This window comes from Pagrus pagrus (assembly GCF_965226575.1).
Source record: "Pagrus pagrus genome assembly, chromosome: 16".
In the NCBI taxonomy this organism is placed as follows: Eukaryota; Metazoa; Chordata; class Actinopteri; order Spariformes; family Sparidae; genus Pagrus; species Pagrus pagrus.
This window is the reverse complement of record NC_140200.1, coordinates 19,546,913-19,567,954: the sequence shown is the minus strand read 5'-3', so window position 1 is coordinate 19,567,954 and position 21,042 is coordinate 19,546,913. Positions and strand designations below refer to the sequence as shown.

General features: G+C 39.0%; 1 protein-coding gene across 1 annotated transcript in view; it reads right to left on the bottom strand.

The window, feature by feature from the left end:
• Window positions 1-21,042, bottom strand: part of man1a1 (mannosidase, alpha, class 1A, member 1) — a 162,292-nt gene that overhangs the window by 70,035 nt on the left and 71,215 nt on the right. The window contains exon 4 of the mRNA XM_084377979.1: window positions 12,551-12,631. Within this exon, the coding sequence (XP_084234105.1) occupies window positions 12,551-12,631 (81 nt within the window). The remainder of the gene's footprint in view (window positions 1-12,550; window positions 12,632-21,042) is intronic.

Sequence of the window (21,042 nt, the reverse complement as noted above, 5' to 3'; positions counted from 1 at the left end):
TGATATGTTTAAATATTTAATAACGGCATACATTGTCAGAGAGTCTACCGTGGAAGACATTTAAATTGTTATATTTAGTTGTACATAAGAAAAGGTGCCAGAAAAAGTAACCAACAAAAAAAGAGCATGAGTACACTCTTTTTTTTTGTCTACTCGCGCTCCAAGGCGCGAGTTCAAGTTGCTCCTGATGAGAAGTTGGCACCTTGCATGGCAGCCTCCGCCATCAGTGTATGAATGTGTGTGTGAATGGGCGAATGTGACGTGTTGTAAAGCGCTTTGAGCAGGCAGTAGACTGGAAAAGTGCTATAAAAATGGTCCATTTAGTCCATTTACCAAGACACTAGGTGATTCTAGGACTGGACCTAAATCCAAGGTGCTGAATTCTTCATATTGCTTTGGTTGTCCAAGTAATGGCCAAAACCCTAAGATATTAATTTTACTGTCATATAAGATAAATAAAACCAGCAAATCTTCACATTCGTGAAGCTGTAGCCAGAGAATGTTTAGCATTTAGCCTGAAAATCTACATAAAGAACTAGAACGGCACTCAGTAGAGTGCATACCTCCGCCGAGGCCCAACAGTCTACTTTAATTCATTCACGTCTAATCCAATATCAAACTGGAGAGCCTTGTATCACTACATTTATTTGTTTACTCATAATTTAAGGTCACCAGACCTAGGATCATCAAGAAATTGTACTTACTTATAGATACCTGCCACCTAAATATGCCTGATTCTTTTTCAATCAAGATCCATGCATAATTCCCTGAGAAGTTAACAAAAATGTTAGCAAGAAGAAAACACGCTTTATCTCACAGTGTTAAAGAAAGTGAGAAAAAAAATCCTGAACTGTAACTTTATCCAGACCAAAAGTTAATGGGGTCTTCTCTGGGCCGAGACTCATCCCCCATCCAATTAATCAAATCAGTTGTTTCAGTTTAAGAGAATGCAGCGGCCCAATTTCTCATTTGTATGAAGTACAATCACATCTACAGTTTGATTTGTTTGGTCTGAGATACAGTAGACAGTTTGATGCCACACTGTCAAGACTAAGATTTCTCAATGTACGGAAATCTGACAAAAAGACCTCGGGCTCATTTCCTGGAGGTCTTTCTCATTCTCACTCCAACACTCTCATTTTGAGACATCTCAGTGTGGTACCAGGTGGGGTTTTTAACTACATTCTCCTTACAAAGATAAAAACTGGAGTAAGGTTAAAACGCTCTCACAGATCAATCTTATCTACCGTGTTTCTTTTCAGGAACATGGAGGGACTAGAGCCTAATCCACTATGCATTAACCAAGAAATACAGACAAAGTCTCGACAGGGCACCAGTCTATGAACATAAATACACGTTAGAGTCTTCAATTTACCTGATATACGTGTTTAACGAAGCAAAACATCTGGAGGGAATCCAGGAGAACATGCAAAATACTTAAATATTTAATGAACCGAATCAAACATGCTCAGTGTGAACGAACCGTTTCTAAACATATACAGAAGGAAAACGGACAAATATAGAGACATAGCTTTAAAACAAAGTAGTATTTTATGTAATAGTAGTATTTTTTTGTAGGGTTACAGGGGCACATCTACATACCTCAACCTCATGCCTACAAAATTGTGAACAAGAAACTTGTATGATGATTATACAAGATTTCTTCATTTGGTGGATGCCTGTATGTTGATCCAAGGTAACCTACAGTGCCTGCCAGTATATTTAGCATGACAGGTCCCAAAGGAAATCAAACTCTAACCCTGTCTGTAAGCGCCTCGCTGCCTCGTAATTCACTATAGAATGTGTGAAAAGTGTCAAGATATCCATCCGGCTTTCTATCCCGCTCTTCCCTTTATCCAGTGGCTGCACAATGAAGTGGGATGGAGTAAACAGAGAGCTGTGGATGTGAGTGTGTATCATGCTCGACGGGTGTCTGATTGGACGTCTCAGGAGGCAGTCTGTCAATGAGGCTTGCATTTGGCTGCCTTTGTGTTTGTCACATGTGTCTGTGTGATTCTGACTGTAGGTCGACATTCAACTCAAGCCAGGGAGGAGTTTAACATTTGGCTGTAGGGCTGCTTATAACGATTATTTTCATTATTGACTAATGTGGCAATTATTTTCATGATTAATTGATTGTTTTGTTTATAAACTATCAAAGAATATTGTCAGAAATGCTCATCACAATTTTCCAAAGAGACCAAATATTACAGTTTCATGGTATAACACAATAACTCTTCTTCTCATACTAATTTTTTTCACTTATAACGACCCTTAAAGTTCCAATTTGTAAGAATTCCCAACTGGTAAAATACTGATGCTTTGGGATGGTGGCGAACCCGACCTAAAATCATCAAATCAAATCATCAGTATTTGATGTGTTGGAAATGAGACTCAAGAATCAACTTTCTCAGAAATTGGATCTTGAAAGGAAGGAAAACAAAAGTGTTTGTTAATTTAATAAATGTCGTTGAAAATTGATATAAACTTGGAATATATATTTTTTAATCAACATTATTGTATATATTCAAATGTCCAGGATATGAAAACTGTCAGCTCTCATACGACAGTATTGCTTGAAATTGGGATATTGCATCCACTATAATAAATTACTAAAAAACAAAACAAAACAAAAAAGCAGCAAATCCACACATTTAAAAAGCCGAAACCAGCAAATACTTGACATGCTTGAAAAATGACTGAAACGATTAAGCAGTTATCGCAATAACCGGTTTTTAATATCCCTTTAATCAACTCATCAATTAATTGACTAATTGTCTGACCTCTTTCTGACCGTCTCTAATGTCTGAATCCAACACCAATACGTTTGTTAAGCTTAGAATATTTTTTTAAAAGTCAAATGCTATAATCAGTGAGTTTTAAACTAATGTATGTGTTTGAATAGGAAAATGCTCGAGAAGTGAAGAAGACTATGTTTTATGACCATTGTGCTTCCTCAGTAACTTTCTGCCTGCCATACACAGATACTAGATACAGAAAGCAAGCCATCCTGCTATTGCCCTGCAGCTTCCTGTCCCACTCGATCCTCATTTCACTGACTCATTCTTCCTTTCCTCAATGCAAAACCATTTTCTCATGCCAACCATCTACCTATTGGAGTACCCTGTACCTCTACATCTTCTCTTTCGGCTGTATTTTCTATTATTTGTGCCTATGGCTAAAGTCTGGACTCCTCTGTCTTCATGCCTCTGAAATACTTCCCTCATCTTATTTGTAGATGTCAACACAGCATCTTTATTTTTTCTCTGGTACATGTTAATTGAGGACAAATGAGGGCAACTGAGGTACATATTTCAGCATGTCAGACACAATATTACTTAAACAAAAAATTGTGCGAGATTTTTCTGTGTAATAGAACACACAAGAGCACTTTGGTAAAGTTGCACGCAGGTTTCAGTTTTTGTTTAGTCACGCTCTCATCAGGAACATTGTGTAATTCTGGAGGGGTGCTGGTTATGGGTATTTGGGTAACACTTCCATGTAGAGCCAGAAGTGGGCACATGAGTTGGTGAAGCAGAGTTATTATCAGTGGTGGACTGAAGAGGCCAGCTCTCAGGCCATTTTTGCTTTAATGTCACATTAAGGCTTTCACACGTGTGTTTCTTAGCCACGGGCTAACCTCAGTCCAAGACTAGAGGAAGCCCATTTTAGTTTAACCTAATTTTATTCATTAGTCATTGTTTGTTCACTCAGGGCTAACAGTAAACACTGGCTTATGAATCACACCGTAACATAAGAGCCCCGAGTGAACATCTTCAAACTGCTGACATCACGCAACTTATTTCAATTAGTTAGGACACTAAACATTTAATTGCTTTGGTTATAACCTTGACTCACACCAGTACTCTGCATTAGAGAGAGGTTTAGTAAGTCCAATGGAAGCTGTTAGCCCAAGGCTAACAAAGATCTTAGTCCAGGGTTGATCATAGTGTGAAAGGCCTCATCACATATTGTTGCTATTAGGTTGGACACCCAAATATCAAATAATAACAGGGCATATGTGGCTGTTCCTTGCTCTCATGAAATTTTCCCAAAGCTGTCAACACAACATGTGAAAAAATGAAGTAAAGGAGCCAAATAATCAGATTTTATAAGCAAGCATCTGTTCAAGCTACCACCCCGTCAGCCATATGGCAGAGCAACACATCACAAAGTTGTTTCCAAACTCCACTTCAAGAACTGTCTGCCTGTCTGTGAGGTCACAGTCTGCCTCGATCTTGGTGCATATCTTGTTCTGTTTAATGCTGCATTTGCAACTTGACAGAAAATAAATGACTTGGAAGTTAAAGACTCATGACTTGATTTAAGACAGGATGACTCGAATGACTCCATGTTCATTTTATGTTTTCAGTTAAATTTTTTTAGTCTTGCTGTCAGTATTTCACTTTTTAAAAGTAATGGGAAGGAAATAGTTTTGACTCGGAAGAAATTAAGAAATTAGATTTTTGATTTGATTGCAATCATTTCACTTAATATTAATAGTTATGATACAAGCTCAATTCATAGTCTTACTTTTTGAACAGGTTAGATTAACTGGCCAACAATATCATTTTAAGACCAGATACTACAAGTAAGACTGCAGGATTTTGGTGTGAAAAAATGACTTGACTTAGGACTTGACACAAATTTTGGCTTGACTTGACCAGGAAAAAATTACTTGGGAATGCTTGAGACTTGGACCAGATCACTCGAATCATGCATCTGCATCAGAGGCAAATCACAACAGGCAGCAGCACTAGTGTCCTTTCAGGACCCTGAACTCATGAAATCTAAATTAGTTTAGAAAGCTTCTGGGACCCCTACCATAGGCCACTCACAGTCTACTTGAAACAGGATCTGTAATTGTATGATCTGATCATGAAGGCTGAGCATGAAACTAACAGATGAATGCTTGCCTGATTGCAGATCAGAGCATGTCGGGATGTGTGAACAACTTGGGAAAAGCAATCTAAATGGAGGCTGATCAATTAGCAGGAATTGGCAGAGTCATGCTGTGCTGTCCTGAGCCAGGCATGTGCCATCTGATCAATCACGGACAATAAAAAGGAAATTAATCAAGGCCTGGCAACAAGAACCTGAGGTTCAGCTAATTTCTGTTGTTCGTGCCACAGAAATCCATGGAACAACCAAACTGTGCCAAGCCAAATCAGTCAAACAGAGATCTGTGCGACGGTCCAGCAAAGAAGCTGTCTGTTTCTCCAGACAAACGCCAGTCGCAATCAATGGGATGCAGCATTGAGTGGCCAGTCATCGATTGGCCATTAATATATCTTGTGGTTGATACAAACATTATCTGGCTAAACAGCAGCAAAGCCATTACAAAAGTTTCCTCCTTGTTTTACGCATTGCCATGATTTATCAACTACCCTTTTGTCTCATATAATCTTTTTAGTCTGATTAAGTTAGCTCAAGAGGATAGGTTTGTCCTTGCAGTCGCATTAAGGCTCATTTATGCTCAATGTTGGATACAGATGGAGCCTTCTGTCCATACTCTCTGTCCGTATTTCTTCATGTTTGCTGAAAGGATGGATGGATACGGATCAATCGAGCAGTACCTCTGGTAGTTGTGGGGGGCAGTTCAGCAGTTTAGCCAATAGTTAAAGCAAGACACGACCACAGGCCAGGAGGAAGAAGTTTTAAAAATGACGGAACTATTTGAGGTTATGTGAGTTGGTATATTGTTAAACATCTTTATGATGTTGATTCGCAGAGACACAGAGACAAACACTTACTATAGATTGGACGGTAACTAAGTGTGGTTGTGTTGCTTAACATCCATGCCAAGGTGAAGAAGGCATGGAAGTATGTCGGCAGGGACGGTTATATCGCTTGAAACAGATGTATCTATTTTCGTACGTAAAGTAAGCATACTTACTGATGTTTTGTCACGTCCAATCAAGTCAAGTTTCTTAGCCCATGGCCTATACGACCATGAAGCAGCTCAACAAGTCTAGCAAGGGAATTTTGTCATAAAAATACCATCATTTTAGAAAATGCCCTCTCGATATGGCTAAATCAGACAGCTGAGGCCTCATATTTACCTTGGCTAAAGCAGAACTCAGAGGACTGTAGGTTTTGCCTCTGATTTCTTCAAGTGTATATAGTAGTTGCTCGCTTCACAGGCAATTTGTAGAGGAGGGATAATTGCTACAACCAGTAACTAGCCTTAAATCAATAAGTACTAACACATGAAAGTGAATTCCTTCAATTATTCAAGCTATTTCTTCTCATGTGCCAAACTTACAATTACGTCTGCCTTCTCACTGACAGAACTGGCCTTGTTAAGTAAACGTACGTGTCTTCTTCCGTAATAAATCAATTAGTTTAACGGCTATTTCTTGTCCATAAGACACCTGAAAATCAAGCCTCTGCTTTGGTTTTTCAGTGACAGGATAATCATTTTAATCTGAGTTGTCTACGAGATGAGAGAGGCCACTGGGACACTCATCCCCGCCATCAACAGATTACTTTTTTTTATCAGACACAACTAAAGGAGATTGGGATTAGTTGTCATCACAATCAACCATCATCACTGTTGTTCATTATAATCATTCCAGAATAAGGGTTTATAGCGGTTGAACACATCCCCTTATAATGACTAACAACAAATTTTAAAAGCAAGTCAGACTTGTTATTGGAAATTTACCAACTATAGTCACTTCTTGACAAAATTACTATTAAGTATTTTCTCTTTTGTTTTTTTTGCTGCTCAAAATGCTAACATCACCTCATGTAACATTTCTGAGTTGTTGCTCTTAAAACATTTATCTTCGCATTTCTCAAGGCGTTTCATTTGCAGCAGTAGTTCCTCCAACCAGCATAACTTTTCATCTTCTGTTTATCCAAACCTTTTACAATCATCTCTTCCACTATTCTTTTGATAATGTCTTTATTCCTTCCTTTTCCTGCTTTTATTGCTTCCTGTTTTGATTTCTTCCCTTGTTGGGAAACTCCCCTTATTTGTTGGCTTGTTTCCATTTCCTCTCTTTTGTTTATTCTCCACTCCTCTTTGCTTTCCATTTCCTGCCTTTTATTCCCCTACCCTTTTATTTCCTTTTTCGGCAATGGACGATGGGGTCTTCTATCGTCCTAACTATGATCTGCACTAGTCCCCCCACAATTCAATGCAGAAAGGAAGGGGCGGCTCACAGCTGGAAACATGTATTGTGTATGACTGAAGAGCTCCAAGAACACCTCAGAAAACCCCAAAAATACTATCAAATTCATTTGAAAAGACATTTTTCTGCCTTTTTGTCAACCCTAATTGGCATGGCTGTCTAATGTCATAGTCTGATTGACATCCAACTATTCATCCAAGTATTGTATAACTTCCTGTTTGGTTTATTTCTGGCAAATTAACTGAAAAACAGAACAGATTAGTGTCTACAGTTAGCATGTAGAACAGAATTGTCTCCATTTTCTTCCATCTACCATTTCAATGATTCCCTCATTTCTTTTTTGTCTCCTTTCCTCCATCAGTCATGGCCTTCTTCCGTACTTCTTTCAGGTCTTCTCCCTGTATTTTCCCCTACAATATCTTGCTTCACGCACGGTTTCCTTCTTCATTTTCTCCCTCTTTGGCTTTTCTTTCTTTCATTCTTGCTGCTGACTGTCCTTGCTCTGTCCTTCCATCCTTGAAGCACTCAGCTTTGATTAACAGGGGGACTGGAAACCTTTTACTTTGTTCAGCTCTCCATACATTGTTTACTTCCTTCCTACTGTCCTTCCCTTCTTCCCTTTCTTCCATGGATGAGGCTACACGCTGTGATCTGTATGCAGGCGGGAGCGTTAAAAGCCTGCCAGTGGGGTGCATACAGCCAGGACCAGCTGTACTTTTACTGATCAAATTTTCATCAAAGGTCCAGGTTTCTTTGAGTCGGAGCCAGACTAGGACCAGCAGGGAGAGACGGAGTGACTCCTCTCCTTCACCTGCTCCTTCTGTCTGTTTCAAACTCCTCTCACCACGCTTTGACTCTTTCAGCTTGTAGTTACAACTACAAAATCCTGTTCAGCTAAGACTGCTGGGAGTATGCGACATCAAGGATGGTTTGGTGATGGACCTCCACCTCTGTCTTCAAACAAAAAAAATGACTCGATCAGGTGGAAGTTGAATCAAATTAAGACCTGTTTTTAAACAAAATGTAAAATTTTAGATGAAAAGTTTCATTTAAAATACTAATTGAAAGTGACAAAGGCAATTTCACTGAAAGTAGATAAAATGTCAGTTGATCAGTCAATGTTGGAAGCTGCTGAAATGGCAATTAAAGTGAAGGTGGTACAAACCAGCCACACAGCCTGACACTTTGAAAGTTACTTACAGCACACTTAATATCCACTAATTTCAACAGCGTTGACACTTCAGCTGACATTTAAACTGCTTTCTTCTCTTGCTCTTTAAACGACAGTTAAGCTACTTTCAGAGCTTATTTACAAACTTACAACTTAACTGCTTTGGTTTGCACTGTGTTTCCGCATACTGTTTTAAGTGTCTTTTCAAGCACACTTACATTTTCTTCAAAACCCCTACAGGCAACATATAATACCGTTACCGATATATCTTGGATAGGCCATTATCGGCCATTAGTATCAGCTAACCAATACCGTCGTGCTCTACTCAATACCTCAGCACTGGCAGCACTTGTTGTTATCAATCACCAGCGGCAATAATTGATTAATAGGTTTGAATACATTTTAAGAGGAAAAAGTCAAAATTCTCTGATTGCAGCTTCTTAATGCGAATTTGTTCAGGTTTCCTTATGCCTCCTCGACAGTAAAATTAATATCTTGGGGCTTTGGGCAACACTAAACAACATTTTTCACCATTCTCAGACATTTTATTGACCAAATAATGGATTAATCATGAAAATAATCAACAGATTAATTAACAATGAAAACAATTGTTAGTTGCAGGCCTACTCAAAATGAGACATTGTTAATGGAAATTTCTCTATTGGTTGTGCAGATGTCTCTACAACTTATGCCAATAATATTCCATTAATTCCATTTATGGGATTTATATGTAATGTCACAGAAAAATCTATATGTAGTAATATAAAAATAAAAAGGCTACACAGAGAGCAGTACATGTTAGGGCACAAACTGTTATGTTATCCAAGGAGGTTTCATGTGTCACTGAAAGAAAGAAAACTAAAATCAGTTTTCAGTTTTTCATGATGGAATATATTGAGTGGAAAGTGTCCTTTCTCCAATGAATCCTTTTTCTAATTCAGACAGCAACACGACAGAATGCAGAAGGAGTCAAGGGGCTCAGTAGTTTCTAAGGTCGGTGTCTAATCTTTTGTGTTTCTCTCTTTATTGAGCCGACAGCCTCGCTCTCTCTCTCTCTCTGCTCAGTGGTCTCTGGGTTTTAAGGGTTGAACATCTACTCAGGAGGTCAGGTACAGTCTCATCTAATAGATACTCAAAATGGGGAGTTACATAATGCCTGACCAGTGTTCAATTAGTCCATTTTGTTATAAAAATAACAGCTCCACAAAATGCACCCGCAGTGCAATTCCACTTATCTGCAAGAGCTTTTACCAGAAGTGTGTTGCTAATAGCACTGGTTTTACAGGTGGAAGTGTGGATTGTAAAAGTGGAAAACTGGAGTGCTCTTTTTATAAAAAAGACCAAAAAATGTATGATGTGACAACTCAGAATGCAAGTAAATAAATGAATAAACTTAATTATCATCCATGCATAAATTCTTGACAGTCTAATTTGCTCAACAGTCATGGTTGTTAGAGTAATCTCATTTCACTGTTTTGACCAAGCGTGCAAACAAGACAAAATATAATCAATAAATGAATCATAACATAGACTTGGCATTTAGTGTGTAGTTTTAATTAATTTAAAACTTTACCATTATGGACAAGTTTTCTTGGGAACAAGCTTGAGTTCACACTGACAGGAATTGACAATCATAAGTGACAGTAATCAATCGTGTGCCACAATTTAGATTTTACATTGAAAAACGATCAAAATGAGCATTCAGTTTCGACAATCAAAAACAAATGCATCATCGACCCAAATACTAATTCATGATTGATTTATAAATCAATCATGAATTAATCTTTGGGTCAATAATTTTCCTCCAAGGCCACATATCAACAGTCTTTGTCATTATTAGTTAGTCTCATGAGATTCATAAATAATACTGACAAAGACTGTTGTTATGGTACATCTCCCAGTTACATCCTTGATTCCAAAAAAGTTTGGACGCTGTTTTAAAAAAAAAAAACAGAATGAGGTAATTTACCAATCGTTTTTGACATTTACTTAATTGGAAACAGTACAAAGACAATATATCTAATGTTGTACCTCATCAACTTTCTGGATTTTTGTAAATATTTGCTTATTCTGAACCAGAAACATGTTTGAAACAAGTTGCAACAGGTGTAACAAAAGACCGGGGTAGTGATGATCCTAAAACAACTGTTTGGAACATTCCACAGGTAAACAGGTTCATTCGTAACAGGTGATTGTTTGTTCTTTTATCCCAAAAAAAAACTCTAACTTCAACTTCAGCATCAACCCAGCCAGCCCTTCATCAGCAGTCCTTCAGTGGGACACCACCAGCAACATTCAGTCATCTTCTCCATAAACAGCCTTCCTCCAAGGCCACATATCAGCCATCCATCTGCCGCCTCCATCCTTCAGGGGACCCTGACCCACAGCTGAAGGAGAGGTACCCCTCAAGGCTCTGATGAAATACAGGAGTCTTGAACTGATTGACTCTCATAAAAAATAAATGGAGCTCAGAGTGACTGCTGAGAAATGATGAGGAGTCGCAGTTTACCTCCACTGGTGTCACACTTGTTGAGAGGATTATCAGTTCAGAGGATCTGGAAGCTACAGGAGCAGGTTTTTCATGACTGCATACGTCAATGAAGATCAGTGTTGTCCTTTAAAAAGTATTTTCACTTTTGCTTTTGAATTTTTTTTAATTGGTCACTTGTTTTGCGGCATTTTCTGCTGTTTGGTTGTAAAAATGTATTGACTGCTCGCCATCTTTAGTCACCCGTCCTTAGTTGCAGGTGTTAAATAGATGCAAGACATGTCGTTGTTTGCTTGATCACATGGCTGTCAATTGACACCACTGCGAATAATCCCTCCATATTGATCTCCACTTTGGAGCACAAATGGTTTGTCAGTTAATCAATTAGTCAATGAACAGAAAATAAATCGGCAATGATTTTGAAGACCGATTAATCTTTAAATGCATTTCCCAAGCAAAAATGACAATGCCTCCATGATACCAGCTTGATACCAGCGCTGAAGTGAAATTCTCATTGTGCTTGGAAGAAGAAGTTACACTACCCCAGAACTCCAAGTCTGACTCCTGCCTAAACTTCCTCTCCCTGCTTATCAAGAAGCACTTAGCAGCTTTAATTTGCTTGCAGACAGGATATAGGATAGCCAGATTGCTTCTTGACCTCTCCTGACACATTTGTTGTTTTAAATCATCTGATCCTATCTAATCTTATGTGTGTACACATAAAAAAAAAAGTTAAGTCAATAGTGTGTATGCCTGTATATGTGTTTTTAAGTCCAGATGAAAGTAGAAGTGAAGATCAGGATCGCTCAAAGTGCCCAAAGTGAAATCTCTCTTGTGACATTAGTCTAGAAACAGAAACTGTGAGGATTTAACAGCTTTTAAAAATATCCTTTGCAGGTAGCAGGTTTTGGGGGGGTTTAAAGGCTTTTCTGCAGGTGATGTGCAGAGTTATCCATTCTTTGAAGGGGGCCTTATCATTCATTAAGAGACTGAGGCGTGTAATTAAAGAGAGAAAGAAGAGAAGGTATTGAGAAAAAAGTGAGTTCAACACAAAATCCCTGCATTGCCGGAGTAGAACATGATCTGAGTGTAATACCCTGCTGATGTCATTTTCACAGCCTCTTGTCACTAAGCAGATTCACACAGCAGGACTGGTGCTATGAGTAAAATGAGAAGCCTGGTGGAATCTCTCTCCTCTCTCATATTTCTGAATAAAGCAAGGCTGGAGCAATAATTTGTCAGCACTCAGACACTTCAGAACATATTCTGCCTCCCAAGGCTGATGGAACGCCACCTTTCTTTTCCCTTTCACCTCAAAAATGTAACTCTTTTCAAATTCAACGGCAAAAAAATGGCAGTTTTCTATATCCAAGGCACCTGGCAGGCAACCTTAGGTGAGCTTATGTTCTTTCTAACACTTGCAAAACAAAAGAACCTGATACTCTCTAGCTTAACCTGTGCACAGCCTGCACATAAAACAAGAACAATATTTCAGACCATCTTCAACTAATCCACAGTATGTATTCCCATACTTGGAAATAGAACTTACCTTGGCAGTCACTTATGGAATAGAGGGCATATTACTAAAGACTTCTAACATATAAAAGCACTTATTCCCTCACTCAATCTCCACCATCAATCATCTTTTCCTCTACCATCTGTTGCAACAATCAACCATTCCCTCTTCAAGCTCTCCTTCACTGCAGAAGTGGCATTAGAAAACATAACAGGAAGCTTTGGTTTGTTCCTTACCTCTTTCCCAGACAGATAGTAGGCAGACAGCAGACCTCCAACAAACCGGATGTTCACCTCGAAAACAGACACTTCTGCATTCTGCAACAGGGACAAGGAAAAGAAAAATGAAGAGAGTGAATGGATGGATAAGATTTTGAAGTGGCTATTCTAGCATCATTTTAGCAATGCCCTTGGTGAGAGCATTATGCACCTGTTTATACTGTGCTTTCAGCAGTGGACACGTGTGCTGCATGGGTACAAGAATTATCCTGCATTGTAGGTGTTTCGAGTATTATCACAACACAAAAGAGTAACAAATGGATCTGCATTTTTAGCCACACAAGATAAAGAGATGGCAATGTCGGCCAGTACATCACTAATCATCATTTATTTGTCACATTCTTGGCCAAAAACTAATAACTGGGTTCCTCCAAAACCTTTTCCATTATCAAATTCAACCACTTTTTAAGCATTTTCAAAGCATTTTCCAACAATTCTGTGTATTCGTGTGCTGTCAGAATCATCGGAGGAAAAATGTTTTTCCTCCTGGGAAAATTCACACAAATGCTCCCTCAAGGCGGACCAACAACTCGGAGAGTCTGAAAATTTTGCTACATGAGTTGCCGAGTTGATGTCATATGATGCGGAGACATGGCAGACGAAAGTAAACATTGGGTTGATGATAAGAAACTTTTCCCACAGTCATGTATTGAATAGTCATGGTATCATTTCCTTTGCGATTCCTCGATTCCTCATCACTCAAATACTAGAAAAAGCTTTCAACGTGTTGTTGAAACGCTCTTGCGCAATAAAATGCAAAACAACTTCTTTTTGGCGTCCATATTGCTTCCACAGTCTGACATGATGCACAAAAACACACTGACGTTGGAAGAGCGACTTCCCAACTCGGAAACGGGACTATCTGAGGAACACGAGAATGTGTGGTAAATTACATATTTATTTTCACATATATACTCTAAATGATTAATTCACTTCAACACACTAAATCAGATGTTTTTTAATGCTATAAACAACCAAAATTATGGTTCATGAAAGCACTCGGGTGAGAAATCAAATTTAAAAAAAAAAGTTTATGTTAAAAATGAGTTTCCTGGGGAGCTCATTGGGGGTGTTACTGGGGAAATGATTATGGATGATTCTTGAGGTGCTCGGCAGAGCAAGGCTAAGTAACAGTATCACAATAACTGATGCACCGGGGGCACTTTATATCTTTAAGTGTCAGCAGTATTCACTCGACAAAGCTGCTGACCTAGATCTTCATGATATAGGATTAGCGTCCTGTTACCAGTTCGGGTTAAATGACTGGATGCATCAGAAGTCATGCTCATTATTCACGCAAGGTATCATAAGGGCTAGGAATAAGGTGGATATTGGTGGGGATGTTGAACATGGTAAACATTGTATTTGCTAAACATTAGCATATCAGCATTGTCATTGTTAGCATCCTGATGTTAGCATTAAGCTCAAAGCATCACTGTGCCTGACATAGCCTCCAAGAGTTGCGAGCAAAACTGTAGGTACTGAAAGATATTCCCTAAGGTGTGTGCCAAATGTTTAGTAATTTCAGCAGTTTGTTTTTAGGTTTTTCAAAAAATCGGCTGCTAAAATACATAGTCCCTTGTTGGGCACACTTTTTCCAATCTGTCACCGAGCAGTGAAGGGCTTCAAATCGCCTCCAAACTTAAAAAAAGAATGCCTTAGATACCACACATTTCCTTAAATGGCAGTGATAAAGTGCGCTGCATCTAAAAATACAATGCCTCTATTTCTAGACCGTTTTGAGAAAATGGGACAAATAATAACAAAAATTGCAAGTTTGTAAAGCCATTTGTCTCAGCAGCAGAACAATGAAGCCTCATCTCTCTGTCTCGCTCCGTCTCTTCACGTCTTTGTGAACAGATTCTTGAGTTAGATGAAGTTTTTGTGCTTGACTGACAGCTCTCATAAGTCACTGCTGTCACCCAGAGATAGGACAATAGACTCTGTCCTGTGGAAAAACAAATTATATGCCAGCCAGAATTTGTCCCGTCATTTTTCCCCAAGTCTGAATGACTGATTGAGTAGTTAGATTGTCTAGCTAATTCATCCTAATTAAAACTGAACCATTTCCACCACAAAACACAGGCGACTGAAATGAAAAGGGACAATATCATATCTTCCTACTGCCTGCTGTCTATTAGCAGTGCAGTTTGAATGAGCTAGAAGAGTGAAAACAGTGCAATATATTGGAATGAACAAGTAGTAGTTTTGCTTGTTCTGAATATGGTACTTTCGAGCAAACATTTACTGCAGTTTTCCTGCAGTGTTGGTGACTTCCTTTAGCAGTCATCACTACTTCAAGTGTTGGACAATGACCCTCTGAGTCAGCAGCTGTGTGACGTTATCTCACTCCTGCACAAGGTCCTGACAAAGTTGGCTGAAGAGGAATCAAGTCTTCTGATGTTGTAACATTAAAGTCATTACATGAATCTGACTAAGCATGGCCTTTTCCTGGCAGGGAGCTAATTAAGCACTACAGTGAGATGAGACGAGGAGATAATGACCTGAGCAGACCTCTGTAGATCAAAGTGTATCATATGATCTTGTTGTGTCACTGGACAAACTGTGTTGCTGCTCTTATAGCTAAAAACAGCAAAAAGCTTCTACCTACAGTGTTCTGGTGACAGGAAGTGTTGAGTTTCCTTTTTCCCATCTTACTCTTTACAGCTTGTGATCGTAAGTTTTGTTTCAGACTGTTTGAGTTGTGACAGAGGATGTCTCGGGAGTGCTATAAACCCTGTACCCTTGCTCTTTCTCTTTAAATAGATTTAAAAGTGCTGCTTAGCTGCTTGTAGAAATAAATGGCTGTGACCTGCCTGGGCTCTAGCAGTGGGACACTGAGGGAGGTGTTGGAGCTACAGTCACATTTTCTCAGGTTTTGTGATGCAGGCAAAAAACACTGTTCCAGTCATTGCAATAAAAATAGCAGAGAGACGCTGAAGTCACTCTGCTTTATCAGAAATGTATGTATCAGAAAACCAAAAACCTTACAACTTAAGAAGACCAAATGTACTCTGACAGTAACGTTTTTTAAGACTGAACGATTTATTGATTAATCATGAAAGTAATCAGCAGTAGAGATGTTAATCATGAATTGTTGTTAAGAATTGAACTGCACCAAAAAATGTATTTACCGACAAACAGAGAGAAATACTTGCTTATCAAATACATTACTACAGGTATACTGGTATGAGACAATGTTTTTCATTATACAAGGAATTTGTCATTTAAATAACACAAAAAGACATTCTATACTAACTTCTATTAAGCCATTTATTAGCCTCCATCTGGGTTGGATTTTGTTGGACCAAATGTTTAAGTCCTTTTTGTGTTAGTTTCAGTTAATCATTCAAGTAACTCAGTTTTTACTTTCTCTGTTCTTTTAACTCCTAATGTAGCCAACTCTGATTAGCATCGAACATAGATCAAAACAGTTTTCTGATGGAAAAATATCCAACATATTTCATATATTATTAATGATTAACTTATAATCGATTGTTACAGCAATCCAGCAATTGCAATTGCAATGTCACAGCAATTGTTACAGTCAGTTGCAGCTCCATTTAGCAGCTAAAGCTACTTCTAACCTACCCCAACTTCTCCCAGTTATTGAATCCATGTGCTGCTTTATTTACAAGGACATTATTGCAATGGCTTTGATCCAGGAACTGACAGAAACAATTAAGCGGTGGATCACTGCCTGTTTTTACGACTGTTTGTGTGGTAGAAGACAAATGTCCTCATGTATGTTTGACTGTTTTGAAATGGAGTGTGAAAAGATTATGTAACAATTCCACTATCAAACAAGAGCAACATCAAATCTGAATGGCTGAATCAAATTGTATCAGACTGGCTTCAGATCACAGTGTATTCTATCTTAACACCTTTGCATCGGACCGTGGACTGTGTATCTAGATACAAATCCAACTGTCAGAGAGATTCACACTCCTAAAGAGGAAATGGCCGGATGCAATGTCCAGTAATTGTTTAAGTATGGAGGAAAACTAATTGCTGCTACAGAACAAGAAAAATCATTTAAGAAACTATTGCACACTGAATACAGCAGACTAAATTTCCCCTGGCTCAAGTGGCATTGGCTGAGTTCACAAGCGCCAGATCAATTTAATTAAATTCAGTGAAATCTAGTAAAACCTCCCACTACATCATATTTTTGTGCCCTAATGGTTGCACAATTTACTCCTTAGCCAGCAGCTATTGGTGCATAGAGAGGGTATGAACCATTAGTTGATGCCCCACAGTTCCTGAGAAAAACAGTTTACACAGCAGTTACAAGGAGCACAGAAATATGGCAGAACTGTTTCCTCCACTGGTCACTGCTGTCAGTTTATTGTGTGTTAGTGCGCTGACGAGTCAAAGCCAGCTGAACCTTTGTACTTTGCTCAGGGACGGTTGTATTGATGTAGACATGTTGCATAAAGACATCAATTATATTTCAACTCCTTCCTTTTCTCCATCTGTTACTTCTTGGAGGCAAACACTCCTGGCTACTGTCATTACTTCTGTATTCATAAGTCTCAAACATTCCCCTTTATTTGTTTAGCAAACCCTGGTCTCTTTGAATAACATTTCTCCCTTTATGTGTCTAGATTTATCTGGAAACCAGGGCTGTGAAGTTAATCAAAATATTGTCTAAACCATAATGTGGAGCTATGTCCAAATGGGAGAAGCTGCAATTGTTTGATAAAGATAAAATATATGACAAAACAGCATTATAATGAAAAACTGTAGTGCTGCAGAGATGTCTTGGCTTACAAATTGCGCTATCCAGAGGTTAGGAAACATGTTTGTTTAGAAAAGACCCCAAAAAATGTCACTACATCACATTTATATTTTTTTCAGTGAAAATGAAAATTGTGATGCAAAAAAGTAATTCTGACTAATTGAGAATCATATCACAATAGCAACATCTATACAGATAATCTCAATGGGATGTTTTATACCGTATCATGTAACCCTAGTGGAAACCCTACTGGCAATAGCACGATTTTAAAGTCCTAAATCTTGACTTTTACACCAAAAGTTTTCTAAACGTTAAAAACGTTTTCTAAACGTGGGTAAATCCAAAAATCCTTTGCCAGGAGACACATTTTTCTTTCTGGGTTTTGTTTTCTTGTGTGCCATGTTGGTCATCACCAACACGCCGGAAAAACAGCGAACAGTAAAAAGCAGCAGATCATATCATCAGACTACATCCAGGCGACACTAAAACCTTCATTAATAACATTTTGAATGAGACACATTGCTTCTTCTACAGCCAATAACAGAAGTTGCTAAGGAGTCAGACATCTCGCTTCTTTCTCATCTCTGTTGAGAGTTGCACATGTGAAGTACCGATCAGGCAGATAGGCGCGTAAGCCACTAGCAACAGTTCCTTTTTAAATATCTTTTATTCCAGTATCTCTTTCGAACGAAGCAAGCACTGAACAATGTTCGAGTGTTACTTGAACAGAGAAGGATGGAACGATATTAACAAGCCAACGGCTGAGATTTTAACACAAATTTAGCATGGTGCATGACAAGGGGCGAAAATTAGTGTGTCCACCCTAGTTTGGTTGCACGTGCACCCAAAAATCTGTCAAGTGTGACAAAACATTTTCCATGGTCGCACCAGTACACCAAAAATTTAGTTTCTCTCAGCCTGTGCTGTGATTTAAAAACAAACAAACACGTATTTGCTCTTTTATCGCTGTTCACAATAATTTACATAAAATGTATTATTAGGTGCACGTCAATTTTGTGCTGGTGCACCTCAATGAAAAAGTTAGGCACACCAGGGGTCAGTCTAACTTTTTCAAATAAAAAGGCTGCAGATCATTTATCTTAATTTCCAGTGGTATTTCAGTAGATTTAAATAGACATTTCCATGGCGGTTTTACAACTGCTTTCCCATTAAAAAGCACTTATTTTAAAGCGCATGCAGACAGCGCTGAGTATCAAGGGTAGCTTTACGTCTCAGTATTATGCTACTGCAGCAGATCAGAAAACAACAGTCTCCTGCTGTGACAATGCTGTTTGAGTGACAGTAAGATTGTGGCAAATACTGAAAATAAGGCAGGATTATGCACAGGAGATTGCTGTGGCAGTGGAAATTCAGGTGTAGAAAACCTCTGCAAGTGATTGAGCTGCAACACTGAACATCAACAGTTTTGGATACAGAACAGTGAAGAGGATTAAAGCTAATCTGAGGGCGTACTCGACTACGGTACTTGATGTTATATCATGTAAGGCGGATATATTCTTTGGTCTTTGGTCCCGAGATACCTAAACTGATATCTGTAAACATGGCTATGTTTGCAGTCACAACTTCACTAAAGAAAAGACAACGATACTGTTATTTTTGTTCCTCCTTAATGAGCAGCTCCTAAAAGGGATACTTTAATGAGGCTGGTTCTACAATAAAGGCAGACATGAAAGGAAAAGGGGGAAAGTGTGTGTTTTTACTCACAGACATATCTACATGTTCCTATGTCATTAAGCTCATCAGCAAAAGCACAGCAATCTTTGAAACACTGAAAAACATGCTGTTCTACAATATCTATGAAGCCTTTTATCAGTTCTGGTCCCTTACATTTTCTGAAGAAAATTTGTTCCAGATTTTTAACTTGAGTGCAAGAATTTGTTCATTAAAAGATCAATAGTGCTATTAATAAATGAAAAGGTTTTGTCAGCAGCACTTAAATTAAACTTTAATCAACACTCCTCAATTAGGCTAAACATGAAGATCCCACCAGCTTATTTGCACCTTTCAATTAACTAAAACTACTGCGTTCAAAACATGCTGTTCATCTACAGTAGTAACGTGAGGGGTTTACAGATCCCATCTTAAGTCTCCCGAACTGCTCACAGGCTCATCAAAGCTGCCCAAATAATATCAAACATGTTTTATATTTACAATTGAAAATCTGGATGATTAAAACGGCACTTTCCGTGCCAGACGACAACAATCAATGAGAGAGGCATCCCGGAGCAGCTGATGATTATGCCATAAAACTGTTCTATTTAGCCCTTGAGGCTAATGTTAGCTAGCATACTACTGTTGACAAAAACTGAAAACAAACTACACACTTGTTTAACGTTCTGCATTTGTTTTGTTTTTCTCTCTGCAGTGCAATACCGAAGCAAGTTGTTGCTCTTCGCTAATCTATATTTCGTTTATGTCTGCTTCCCCATGAGATCACGAGAGGGAGAGGATAGTATTGAATGTTCCACATGTCCAAATCGCACCCAAAATTGACACTGCGCTTCCTTGGGTGCTCAGCAACAAACCTGTCAAGTGTAAAGAAGATCGGACGAACAGTTCACGAGATATGAAAATAAGATCCAGACAGAGAGAGAGAGATTCCTTGCTTCATAGTTAGATGTAACAGCCCAGTTATCTCTCTGTTTGTGTACATGTATGTAAAGGATAATCAACTCATACTTAAAAAATTGGTAACAGACAATGGCCGCGTTTCCCAGATTTGATCGTTCTTAAGGACTTAAGAAGGCTCTTAAGAAGGGTTCGGCTAAGAAGGGGCATTTAGATACGGGTGTTTCCCAGATGCGTTCTTAACTGCCTTCTTAGGAGAACCTTAAGATCAAGCCAAAGAAGCTTCTTAAGAAGCTCTTAGTGGGAGCTGTCCACCGCGCTGCTGCTGTGCTGAATCAATCGATGCCAGGCAAATCGATCACCCACCTCTTTATCAGCGCGTAAGTGTGTGTGCTGTCAGACCGGGCTGTCCAGGCAAAGAGATCCAACGGCCGTCGCATCTCCGCACGGAGCAGCTGGTACTTTGCCTGGGCAGCCCGGTCTGACAGCACGTCCAGTGGAGAGAAGTGCTGACGCACGTCAGCATTAATGTAAACCGTCTGGCTTCGCGCACGGCGACGCTGATGGTTCGCAGCGAGAATGTGCTGTGCGTTTCTCACACGCGCGGACTTTGACAACGCATTTATATACTGTAGAGTAGCAGGTGAAGCCTCTCTGGATGAGCTTCAGCTGAGTTTAATACATCCGTTCCCTTGATATCTGTGAAATGCCACAGGGTTGTTGTTTTTTCATGTGTAGTACTATAAACTTACCGTACTATAAACTTAAATGTGTAATTCAATATAAAGTTTTTTTTCATCTACCATTTTCTTATTTTTTTAATGCGCCAGTGGTCCGCAGCTATGAGCGCATTTCAACACTGAGCATTGTTTTATTATTTCGCAAAGTGGAGGATATAAATTTCCCTGACGCGGCTTGATCACTGAGCATTTGGTCGCTAAGAAGGCTATTAAGAGCGGGTCAGCTCGATCTTACACTTCCTTCTTAGTGAAAGATCTTCTTAAGCTAAGAGCGACTCTGGGAAACGCATCCTTCTTTCACAGCGCTCTTAAGAGCGCTCCTAAGAAGATCTTAGCACTTAAGACCTTCTTAACGAATCTGGGAAACGCGGCCATTGTCT